At 35.8% G+C, this 12,705-nt stretch overlaps 3 protein-coding genes across 4 annotated transcripts; 1 reads left to right on the top strand and 2 right to left on the bottom strand.

The window, feature by feature from the left end:
• Positions 1–428: 428 nt before the first annotated feature.
• On the top strand, positions 429–2,589 carry LOC121780651 (glycine-rich RNA-binding protein 3, mitochondrial-like). The gene is made up of 5 exons (XM_042178272.1): positions 429–518; positions 1,026–1,170; positions 1,257–1,325; positions 1,763–1,869; positions 1,973–2,589. Exons 2-5 carry the CDS (start codon positions 1,035–1,037, stop codon positions 2,345–2,347), a joined length of 687 nt encoding a protein of 228 aa, XP_042034206.1. The 5' UTR covers positions 429–518; positions 1,026–1,034; the 3' UTR covers positions 2,348–2,589.
• A 592-nt stretch (positions 2,590–3,181) lies between these two features.
• Positions 3,182–6,459, bottom strand: LOC121781193. 2 transcript variants are annotated; one of them, XM_042178906.1, is made up of 3 exons: positions 5,055–6,459; positions 4,137–4,540; positions 3,182–3,930 (listed from the first exon to the last, which is right to left on the bottom strand). In XM_042178906.1, the coding sequence occupies exons 1-3, from the start codon at positions 5,929–5,931 to the stop codon at positions 3,217–3,219; spliced, it is 1,995 nt and encodes a 664-aa protein (XP_042034840.1). In that variant the 5' UTR covers positions 5,932–6,459; the 3' UTR covers positions 3,182–3,216. The 2 variants fall into 2 exon arrangements, with proteins under 2 accessions (XP_042034840.1, XP_042034841.1); XM_042178907.1 differs by having other exon boundaries at positions 5,079–6,459.
• A 1,587-nt stretch (positions 6,460–8,046) lies between these two features.
• On the bottom strand, positions 8,047–11,881 carry LOC121783089 (phosphoserine phosphatase, chloroplastic-like). Its single transcript, XM_042181142.1, has 8 exons — positions 11,756–11,881; positions 10,448–10,688; positions 10,153–10,285; positions 9,949–10,056; positions 9,511–9,604; positions 9,282–9,431; positions 9,139–9,192; positions 8,047–8,423 (listed from the first exon to the last, which is right to left on the bottom strand). The coding sequence occupies exons 2-8, from the start codon at positions 10,677–10,679 to the stop codon at positions 8,298–8,300; spliced, it is 897 nt and encodes a 298-aa protein (XP_042037076.1). The 5' UTR covers positions 10,680–10,688; positions 11,756–11,881; the 3' UTR covers positions 8,047–8,297.
• Between the last annotated feature and the right edge of the window lie 824 nt (positions 11,882–12,705).

Below are 12,705 nucleotides of genomic sequence, written 5' to 3'. Positions count from 1 at the left end.
TGAACTTGTTAAGTAAGATTTAAAATTTATTGAAACATTTTTTTTTTCACTTCTATAAAATTGTATAGAAATAGTAAAAAAAATCAATTCAATCTAGCCCACCTCAGACATCGGGTCGAACTAGGCCCAACATCATATCAAGTGGGCCTCTTCCGCTTGGGACAGACCAATAAAACCCACTTACTACTTTAATATAAGTCATTTACTTTTTCATTTTAGATGTATAAAGCATTACACTTACTAAGCACTATTCACAATAAAAATAGTAATATGAAAACGAAATTCATATTTCACTGATATTTTCATCTACTTATTCACATTTTTTAAAATTTGTATAAAAAAAAAAACCAAAAAAATGGGTAGAGCAAAATTATCATGATCTTTCCATCCAACGGCTGGCAGCTACCCATCCGCTTTGCATATATACTTCCTCCCATTTCCATCCTCACTCCTAAACCCTTCCCCTTTCTCACTCTAGGGTTTAACATCTCTCTCTCTCAACGATCCAAGGACTGCAGGTATCATTTTCGTTTTTTATTTCCTTTTTTTGGCCAGCATACCTTTTCCCTCATTCGCAGCATGAGTCCGATTCATCTGTTGTTTGTATAGTGGATTGTTTTTCGTTTAATATCCGTGTTTCGTTTTGTTATTACTTTGGTGTTTTGGTGTCGGATTGATTTCCGATTGGTTTAATATCGGTGGCTTTGGCATTAGCTGTAATTTTTTCTGTTTTGGAGGTGAGCTGAATAAATAAGAATGAAAACATGTTTATATTTCAATTTGTGTATGATTTTGCTTGTGTTTTTCTCGGCTATATGTTGCTGTGCATTTCCATTCAATTTTTAAAAAGTGCTCACTGATGCTTGAATTCGGCCTCTCTGCTCGATTTTCTGGTATGAGTATTGTATTGTTTCTCGATTTTCAGTTTATTTTTGCATATGATATGAGAGGAGTTGGATCTAGAGTTTGACATATATCAATGGAATGTTTCTGCTTTACCTGATAATCTTTGTCAATCTTTTCAGGTTGTGGCGATGGCTTTGTTTAGAAAAGCTGCGAGTCTTTTGGGGAGGACTGTGGGAAGCCGAGTAAGTCGGGAAACATCAGTCTCCAACCCCTCAATTTTTCAAGCAATAAGATGCATGTCAAGTTCAAAGGTTTTTGTAGGAGGTATGCTACCTTTTGTCTCTAGCAGTACATGGCTTGTTCACTGCTCTGAGGAATTTCATATGACTTCCCTTTGATTCATGTCGCAGGACTTTCTTACCAGACGGATGATAACAGTCTTAGAGAGGCTTTCGACAAGTATGGACAAGTTGTGGAAGGTAAGATAATTGGATATGATTGCATATACACTATCACTTGATTGACATTGCGATAGTTGAACTCACATCAAGTTGTCCAAGTCTTGTGATAGAGTTAATGAATAATAGTACAATTTTTAAACCTGTGAATTCTGCACACTGCAATTCTGCCTCGATGGAACTTTCTTGATTAGTATATGTTCTTGCAATTGTAATTGCATCTTTATTATACATTTGATGTATTTTGCTTGCATGCTCAAAGAAATTATATGTTCGAGGTAAGCTCATAGCATGACTCTTGAAATCAGCATTCTTAATTGTTTTTCTTCTGTAAAAACAACTTCAGGCAGTGCTTATTGAATTATATTTGACAAGGAGACGTAAATTATGTATTTTAGTTGACATGTTCATCATTCTGTATTGGTAAAATGATTGAAGATAATTGTGTCTTTATGCAGCACGGGTGATTCTTGATCGTGAAACGCAGAGATCTAGAGGATTTGGGTTTGTTACATATACTACTGCTGAAGAGGCCTCAGCTGCCATTCAGGCTCTGGATCAGCAGGTTTGTTAACAATGCTATGTTCTCTAACAGTTAGGTTCTCGTAATTTCTCAATCTGACTTCTTACATTGACATCTTTCATAATTTCTTCTCGATTACCTCTAGGAACTACATGGTCGTCAAGTGAAGGTCAACTATGCAAATGATAGGCCACGTGGAGGCTTCGGTGGTGGAGGCTTTGGAGGTGGTGGTGGTTATGGTGGTGGCAGCTACAATGGAGGTGGTGGTGGTTATGGTGGTGGCGGCTACAATGGAGGTGGTGGTGGTTATGGTGGTGGCGGATACAATGGAGGTGGTTATGGTGGAGGTGGTGGCTATCCTGCAGCTGGAGAGAGCCAAACCAGTGATGATGCTCAGGGATACGGTGGCGATTCTGGTAGCTATGCCTCAGGCGCAGCGGATAGTGGATTAGGAGGTGGCGGTGAGGGAAGCTACAGAGACTATGACGCCCCGGGAAATTTTGCTGATAAACGGGGTTGATATAGCGGTCCCCTCTAATTGGTTCGAGCAAGAATGGAAGCTGCAAGAGATATTATTCACTGATATATGAAATTATCTTATTTTGTTCTCTTCTAGAATTCCTATAACTTTTCATGTTATATTTGAAATTTTTGTCAGGTCACGTTTAGTTTATTAGGTTTTTTAGTGTTAAGCTTTTGGGTCTTTATTTGGTGTTTGAAATAGTGACATTATTCATCCAAATATTTTGCTTTTAACAGCTATTCGTCACTCTTTATTTTGAGTTTTATTGTGTTTCATCAAAAGATATAATCAGCTGTTTAAGTGCAATTTCTTTTAATTGAATTACTAAAGTCATTTAATTAAGATTTGATTATACTGACTAGATATGTTTATATTCGAAGTAAAATAAATACTATTATCACATTAATAATATTGTAAAGATTGTTTGTTATGTTCGAATCAAAATAAACACTATTACGAGTAATGTTAACGAGCCTCATTAAAGCTAAACTTACTTCACCAATTTTATTTTGTAATTTAATTTTAGAATTAGAAAGCTAATAAAATTGCAATTTAACAAAAAAAATTATCATTACTTGAAAAAAGTAAGATAAAAAGAACATTAATAAAAAAATAGTACTCCTAATAATCTACAATAACACACATTATACAGTTGCAATGTTTTTCGAAGCAATCGGATCCAGTGATGCATTTAAAATTTTAATTTAGGAAGCAATTAAAATACAAATGGATTTTATTTATTTTTTCTTCAAATGATCATTTTTAAAATTCAATTGATGTTTTGTTAGAAAATCAAGCTAAAAAACAACTTTGAAAACTCAGCAATTAATCTTTATGCAAATTAGCCTCTCTATTTATCTTCTAAGTTAATGTTCATTGTCAATATTCAACAACAAAAATTCTCTTTGAGCTTTCAAAACTGCAGGTGAGCCTTGTTTGGCTTTCTCTACGATTTGCTTTATCAGCAGTCTCTCTATCTCGTCGTCCTCGGCACAATCTTCGCCTTCGTCCCTTCTGCAGCCCAAGGCATTGTTCTGCGGTGAATAAAGATCTTCCTCCGTTCGCTGATCAAACACTGTTTCCTGAACCTCATTCAAATCATACTCGGCATGATATCCATTCTCGAACCCAGCTTGGAAATCTTCTTCATCTGATTCAGAGACCTTTGTGAACACGTCATAGGCCTCGTTGTAGGCAGCCAGTGCTTCCCCTGATAGACTGATGACGACTGGTTCATCCTTGGACTCGTGTCCGTTTCTAGCAATTGGGCTGTCGCGTGTAGAAGAGTTTCGTGTTCCGGAGCCTGATAGCTCCCTCCAGGGATGGACATGCTTGGATCCCATGTACTTCGACTTTTGCTGACTGTTCTGAAGCGCCGTCTCAAGCTCCTTTATCCGTTCTTCTAGTCTTGATTGGATGACTTGATGCAGACGCAAACTCAGCTCTCTAGGGGACACTGGATAGGGGCAAGAGCGTGGGGTGGAGCTTCGGCTTTCATCACTCTTACCATGAAACTCGGCAGCAAATGAGCGAGACCTTAACTTTCCCTCGTGAAAATCTGATACAAAGTCTGGATCAAACTGCAAAGTGCAATACATTAAGCCCCATTACACAACTGTCAAAAACCACTCTGAAGAATTAATACGCTTAAACCTCATGTTAGCAATCGACTGCATCCAACAAATATTACACAAGAATATCTAAAATTCAAAGATGCAAGAACCAATATTATTTGACATATTTCAATCAAAGACAGCAATCAGCAAGAACAAATGCACGCGCTTACCCCTGATAGATTGCAAAGTTTCCCTTCCAAACTGGATGAGTTCATGCTTGATTCCAATCTCTGCAGCTCCACTTCAAGCTCTGCTTCGATTGCATATAATGATTGCTCCTCGGGCTTCTCATGGAAAGATTCTGCATCAAATTTCTCTTTGAGAGATGAAGGAAGCACAGTATCATCGGTGCAAGAATCATTATGTACATCATTTGATTCGTAATTATCTGTAGCAAGCTCCTTTACAGTTAATGAATCTTTCATCTCAAGTTCCTCCTGTAGATCTTGGACCAGATTCTCATTCAGCTTCAACAAGCTTTTCATCTGTTCGACTTCTTGTTTGTTTGCCATGAAAGAAGATACTACACCCAACGTTAGCCCGAAGTAGAAAAGAAGAGACCTGTTGGATGTTCCTGATAAAGGAAAGGATATTAGGAATAACATTTACAAACATAAAAATAGCAACATGAATGGTGGATTATTTAATAAATCAAATACTTCTGGTAAAAAAATGTCACAATTAGAACAGGGTCCCTATTGAGGTCGATTCTGCAAATTCATAAACTAAAAGAAACAAGATTGTGTTCCACCATGACAGAAGTTACTTTAATAGTTCCTACATAGTGGAGAATGCAGCAGTTCTCATCACCATAGTGATGAAACAAAATGTTCTGAACTGGCTTTGATCCTTCAAAGCAGCGTGCATAGAAATGCTCTATTATTATAAATTCCACAAGCAGTATGCAATAACAAAACAATTTGACAAAGTGAGAAATCCATTGGTGAATTAGCATTGGCAATAAGGATAACTAAATCTTAACCATGTTAAATAAAGCAAGTTTGAATCTATTCTCTCCTAAAAGATAAACCACGTGCCTATTCTCTATCACTAACAGAAACTGAGATAACGGTTTGATAAAAAACCACCTTGTGCATTGGAGTAGTAATCACCATGGGAAGCTTTGCTAGACTGAATTCCTTCAAACCCATGCTTCTGTTTCTCTCTAGTTTTAGCTCTCTTCCCAAACTCTGCAGGTTCGATATTAGGCAGTGCGGGAATGCCACATACAGTCGAATTTACTTGTGAGTACCCATCCTTCCTTACCCACCGTTCCCCTCCTGATGTTCCAATTGGTACAGTGAGGGATTCACACGGTGCTGTGCTGATTATCCTACTTCCATCAGTGACAAGAAATGGCCTCAAACGTGGTTTCCCCAATGAATTGCGCACATATTCTTCACTTTCATCGCATTCTTCGTACAACTGGGCCATAAGACAACTCTGGAGAGAAGTCTGTGGCTTTATGGATTGACTATCAAATCTCCGACTCTTCAGGCCACTTCTCCTTCTCCTACTAGAACTAGAGGAAAACACTATCTCACTTGATAAACGACGAGGCGACATATCACAAGCAAAACCTCCACTACTGTCAAAAGGTAACCCACTTTCTAGATCCCCTTGAGCGTCTTCAACGTCTGGATTCTGAGCTAAAGAACTTCCCATTACCATGTTATCATCTTCATATCCACTAGTAGAAGTGATTTCAAGGTCGGGAACAGCTTCGCAACCCTTGTCTCTTTCTCTGTTGGACATTTCCTCCCCATTACTTTTCCTCGACAACACACTGTTGAATGGACCCGTCTTGTCACCGAGCTTGTGTCTACTTTGGGAGGACTGAGGTCTAACACCGTTACGACTCTCAAACGAAGAATCTACGCATTTATTCTTACCTCTACCGAGATTCTTAACATGCTGAACTACATAACCAGCACCAGCAGCTGCAGCAACCACCCAAACATCCATTTCCCCCAAATAAACAAACTTCTAAATCACCATACAAATTCTACCCTAATATTTCAGCTTCCTAATCCATCAACACCAACTAAATTAACAAAGCCAAATCCAATGTATCTTAGGTCAAACAAACCACACATCAAAACTCAACTAAATTCCCAAATCCAAATCCTCAAACGAGTCAACATGATTTACACAATAACTCTCACACATCAAGCAAGCATTAAAGCCAAAAACTAACCACAGCTTAGATGTTCATAAACTGACCATCCAGCTACACAAAAAATCTCGAATTAGCATAAACTGAAGTATCGGCAATAACATTGAAAGAGATTAATCCCGCGCCATAAACTGCCAACTGCAACATCTAATCCAAAGGCATAAGCGACGAATCTACGCAGACAAAACAATCAACGGATTGGAAATGAAGAAAATGAGGAGTTGAACCGAGCTTTGACTGGGATTGATGAGAAAAATGGATAGAGCGACAATGGGAATAGTTGGTGACGGAGGTAGAAATGTTGTGTGTGAGAGAGAAAAAACAGAGAGAGTGGGCCGAGAAGATAATGAGATGATGGCGGAAGTAGGCCCACTGGGCTTTAACCTTATGGATATTTACTTTTCCTCCCGGAATAGAAGGTCATAGTTGACTCGGCACGAGTGGAAAGAATCGTGAAGAAAAATGATGGAAAAAATTCATATAGAATACGTGTCCTATTTTTATATATAAAATACTATTTTTATAATAAAATATAAGTAAAATAAGGTAGTAGAATGTAAAACTTACTTTCATTTATAGTAAAAAAATGACTCTTATCATGGAACAAATCAAAATTATAAAATTAACTTTTATTGTGAGATGAAGGAAGTATTTTTTTTTAATTTAAGTCTGTCTATCAAAATTAATTATATTTTTATTTATAAAAAAAATTTCACCATTTATTTCTCCTCTTTTTAATTTTCTCTCTCATATTTTGTTAATTATTCATTAAAACTATTTACATATTTTTATGAATGAATGGAATATATTTTTTAGATTTCTTCCGGTTTACATGGGTGCACCAAACCACTAGTGCATGACACAATACTAAATATATCTATATGAATAATCTGGATTCATTATTGTAATGGAAAAAATATCATGCAAGGTATATCATGTTTGAGAAATCAACTTAGCTATGGTAAGATAATTATACTGAAATAAGATAACGAAGATAAGTGATTAGTGTTTTGTAAATTTAGGAATAGAATCACAATAATAAGGAAAAAACATTGACTAATTAAACCTAAATAAAGAACTATAATTAGAGGCTTAAAACCGATTTGGTATATCTCTTGAATCAGTAGTGAAAAAAAGGAAGTGTGTTAGTTTCAAATCTAAGTATTAATTAATCATGCTTATATACTAATGGAATGACAGTTAATGCACTATTAAACAAGAAATTGAATTACTGTGATTTTGACATAAATTAAATAGAATTAAATCATGAGAATTGATTGATGAATTAAATAAACCAACCCCACATATACACATGTCGATCTCATTAAAACAATCCAACCAAATAATGAGACCACAAAGCAACTTTTTCGTTCCAAATCTCCAACAACTAAAGTTGGCTATGAATCAAATCATGGCACCCACATTGTATTTTGCTTTTTTTTCTCTTTTAAAACGTCCCCTTCACCTTTTTTTTCTTTATTGTTAGTATATTATAAAAAAGAATGGGTACACCAGTTTTAAAATACTGATTTTAAGAATAATGAAATTAACTCACCATATAAAAAAATATGAATGCATATGATAAAAAAATGTAAATATTTTATTGATAATATGATTGGGGATAGTGTCTGTAAATAAAAGTGATTAATATTTATAGACGTATTAAAATAACAAAAATAAATTGTTTGTACACTTTATTGATTCAATATTAGAACAAAGGATATTTATCTAAGCATCTTATATGTGCATTATCCTTGTTTGCTCACCTCTAGCTTAATTTATTTTATTTTATACATTTAGTTTAATTTTAATATATTAAAAGTATTATTGATAATTTTCTAAAATTCATAAAATTCAAAGCTTGATTTGTTTGTGTTCTCTATAACTTCTAATAAATGAATAAATTTTAAAATATGAACAAACTGAGCTTTCATTTGTCCAAGATCGTATAACATCAAGATTTATTTCTGCTAACAACATAATCATTATAAGCTGATTATCACTTTCATTTGTCCAAAAACTGGACCTAAATTTTCTTCACTATGGCTAAAAAATCAGACAAGTATGCAAGAAAAAAGGAAACTCACTGAATAAGTATAGAATAATGAAAAAGAGAAATGAAGAAAATAGAAAATGAAGGGTTGTTCAACCATGCCTAGTCCAATGAGTTGATCAAGTCTTTGAAATTGAAGACCAGCCAATCAGCTTTAGCTGCAACCAGTTCTCGGAGCACAACTCCGGCGTAGCATACGAACAAGTCGGCCCCACCGGGCTTCCGAGCCTGAAACAGCGATGAACGCAAGACGATAAATACGACGATACACAAATATGCTTTAGAAAGAAGGAAAAAAATAGATATAAATGCAATTATGCAAATATAGGGAAAATAATGATTTAATGCATAAACTACTTTTTTTAACATAGAAGTCATGAACTATACATAATGGCAGCGTTTGATGCACTAGACTAGATAATACCGAGATACAATATAGGATAAACCAACTTTATCTACGATTAAATTAGTTGAGACGGGCAGATATACTATGTAATCTTGGCACTACGGAGACAGGCCGAGATAAGAAAAAACATGGCCTCTAAATTCTAATTATGAGCAATAGTGGGAGCCAATAACAAATTAGGTATCCTAACTATAGTCATTTTAATGATAGGATTGTCCCAAAACTAACAAAAAATTAACCAAAATTCAATCTTTGGTAAGGGAAAGATTGCATACGATGTACGGTGTGAGGGATTTTAACACAAATATGAGTGAACATCAAAGCAACGTCGTTCGCTTCCGAAACCAAAGATGATATTAAAATCTAACAGAGCCATGTTATCTTTTTATGTGTGAAGTTAAATTTTGTATGTTTTGAAACTTTTTTTTTCAATAGGTTGTGTAGTTAATCGCAATAATGTATTGTTCGGGACATTTTCGTTCAAAAGGCAATAGTTTAGATATCGAACCATGGTTAGGGAGATATAATATTTCTCACCTCAAGATCAGTTGCACCGTCTCCAATCATGACTAAAGACTTGAAGCCTCGGGCCTGGAAACGGAAGGGGAAAGTTTTGAGACGAGGGCTGAAAACAGACGAAAGAAGTACCGAAAGCAGGAAATGTGAGATCATAGACAGACCTTCCTAATCTGCTGAACAGCAACGGCTTTCCCTCCACTTCTTGAAGTAGGCTCGTTGGGATCAAAACCCGAAAACTCCCCAGAGCTTCCAAATAGAAGTTGATTGGCGTATATGTTCTCGAGTGGTATCCCAAGGAGTGTAGCGATGGGCTTCAAAATGATTTTCGTAGAACATTTCTTAGAAATGGAAAAACGCAAAGTAGAGATGAGCCTTAAATAAGCAACTTACGTTTATCATTTGACGAAATCCTCCAGAGACGAGATAGACACTTTTGTTCTTTTCATGCAGCTTATTCACAAGTGCCTCAATTCCGGGCGAGAGCCTTTATAACGAAAAGCAAGTAAGACTCGTTTATTATCAGAGGAAAGGCAAATGTTTGGAAGTTGTTTACTTCTAAACATTCACAAAAGTAAAAGCAATGTGCAAGATTTACTCATAAATACATATGGAGTCGGTTAGTCCAGACTGTGCAATAAGCATGGCACGAGCAGTCGAGCGCAGCAAGGTAAACTAATTAGCTACGCCTATTTTGAATTTATGTACGTGAGATCAAGTGCGATATAAAAATGATGGCACTTTTCGTTTCCTACTTTGAAATTTATGTACATGTCCAGTAAATCTCGCATTAATTCGAAGAGCAAAGCTTCGGAATATAAAAATTTGTACCTTGGAGGTCTCTTCTCGAGGAACTCCTGAACCTGGGACTGGGATGGGCTAAAAAGAGATAATCTGGCAGCCAGTGCTTGCTCGAAAGGAACAGAACCACCCATTGCCCTATCAATCCAACAACATACAGATTACGTTGTTGGGTTTACAACTTTTCGGCAAAACTAAAACAACGAGAAGATAATGAAGAGAGAGCTACTAAACCTGGCAGTCCATTCTGCAACAGCCTCTCCGGCTCCACAGAACTCTGCCAGCTCATCGATTCCCTCGTCCACACACACAGTGCTATCCACGTCGAAGCATACGGCATTGGCATTTCTCCACACATCAAGGATCTCTTACACAATAAAACAAAGCAATTAATAACAGCATGTATTAGGCACTAACCATCATTAAATTTTTGCGGAATTTCAAGCAGTCGTTTTGGCCATTACTATAACCGAAACCTATTTGAACATAAAGCAAATAAAGACTACTAAATGTCCATATCTAGATGTACCTTTAGAAGGTAACGTGTTGTCAAAACGGCTCGTTGCTGAGTCCTCCACTGGCTGAATAGAAGCAGCAACCGAATTGAAAGATTTTGGGCTTCCCATTACCCCAGTTGGAGAAACCAACCCTCTCCATGTAACTCTGGGAGCCAATAAAGGAACGTGTATTGGGTTGTTTTTACAACTACAGAGAGAGCGAACCGGAGTCGAATTGATCCGAGCACACATCAAACTCTCCATCAAAGGTATCTGTCGTAACATATCAAAAGTGAGCACATACACCACCTAAAAAAACAAACACAGCATACAAAACCTTCATACCCATTAAGACTGCCTGAAACATGTTTTTCCGAGCCCATCAACACACACAATCTTCACGCTCAATAAACCAAACAACTAAGAACCACATGCAAATGCATTCATAAAACGAGAGTGGGATGCTACATTGGAAACGGCTGGCATAGCTCAGCTCCATGCCATATTTTCTTTTCAAAAAATCATCAAATTGCTCATATATTCACGATGCGAATTAATAATTATGATGCATTAGACTTCCCCACCAAACCAATTCACACGAAAAAATGTATTTTCAAAATCTCAAACTTTAACTAGTAACTACACAAAACACATTCCCCTTCAATAATTATTTCAGCATAAGGTCCTGACGTTATTACGTGAAAGACGAGTTATAAACACAATTCAGTACATACGCTTTTCCATCGGCTAAAAGAAAATAGGAACACAAAATCATACCAAACAAATAAGAACCGCATACATATAGCTACATTGGAAATGGTCGGGATAGCTCAGCTTCATGCCTTATTCCATAAAATCGACAAATTACTCATATATTTATGCGAATCATGATGCAAAAGCCATCCCCAGTCCCCACCAAGCCAATTCACATGAAAATTATATTTTCAAAATCTCAAACTCTAACAGTAGACAATACATTCCCCTTCAATAACTTTTTTCTAACAAGCTCCTGACTTTAGGAGTTACACAATTCAGTAGGGCTTTTCCCATCGGCTACACGAAAAAAATTAGCACAATATAATCCAAATAATAACTTCGTGAATAAAGAATCAAAGTTTTTCAGGAAAAAACGCAGAATGCAGCGCCGCAGAGGCTTGTTTGAATCAAACTCAGCTCGTGCTAGCTAAACAAAAATCTCACACACGAATTCAAACCAAATTACGCCTTGAATTGTATTCACATACCAAAAAATTGAATCTTTTATTAAAGGAAGAAGCTCAAGAATCCGATTGAAGAAATATCTCAACGAATAATAACGAGATTGAGGAAATAGAGATTACCCTTTTTTTCTTTTCTTAGAAATGAAGATCTCTTGCAGTGGAAGAGGGAGAGTGATTATGAATGGGATCTTTGCTCTCTGAATTTATGATGATAAACCCACCAACCATATAGCTTCCCACTTTTCCATTTCTTTATTTTAAAATTAATATTGTTAGTATTTCCATTTTTATAAGAAAAAGAAGAAAGGGAAAGTGAATTTATTGAATCTAATCTAATTTAATTTTTTGATCAAGTATACCTCAACTTAATCCTCCCTCCTTAAAATTAAGCTTTATTTATGGGCTATACAAATTTTAATAAAATGAGATTAATTTTTGTGGACAAACAAAATGAGAAAATGAGACAGTTTTTATGAATGGAAAAAGTATAGTTTATATACTTCCATTGCTAATCTCAAGTCGACTTAATAAATTATTTATAATATGATTTATGATCAAATTTAGGGTAAATTGCTTCTAAAATCATGAACTTTCACAATAGCTTGGTTTTTTCCGTGAACTTTAAAAGTTGCGTCAAATTGCTCCCGTGTGCCGATTTTCCGAGTCGGGTATTCCAGCTAAGTAGAGGATGATGTTGTGGACGCTAATGTGCACAATGGATTTAAATTTTATATTTTTAAAATTTTAGAAAGTTCATGATTTTAGAAGCAATTTACTCTAAAATTAAATAAAAATTAGACTGATCCTAGAAAATTACAGTTAGCAACCAGATGAAACAACTTTTACAAGGTTGTAGGCAGTTTTCACTTTTTATTGTATACTTTCTTCATATGTGACAATTGTTATTGCGTCATTTCTTTTACTCAATATACTATCTGCCCCTTTTTCAAAGGTAATCTTTACCTCAATTTGAATAAAATACATGACCCCATTTTAACATGTTCAAGAGCTCTTGTAAAAATTGTCTCTTCCTGATCAAAATTCAAAATGGAGTATTTATAATACATGTG

Source organism: Salvia splendens, chromosome 20, assembly GCF_004379255.2.
Source record: "Salvia splendens isolate huo1 chromosome 20, SspV2, whole genome shotgun sequence".
In the NCBI taxonomy this organism is placed as follows: domain Eukaryota; kingdom Viridiplantae; phylum Streptophyta; class Magnoliopsida; order Lamiales; family Lamiaceae; genus Salvia; species Salvia splendens.
The sequence above is the reverse complement of the archived record's forward strand: the minus strand, read 5'-3'. Positions and strand labels throughout refer to the sequence as shown.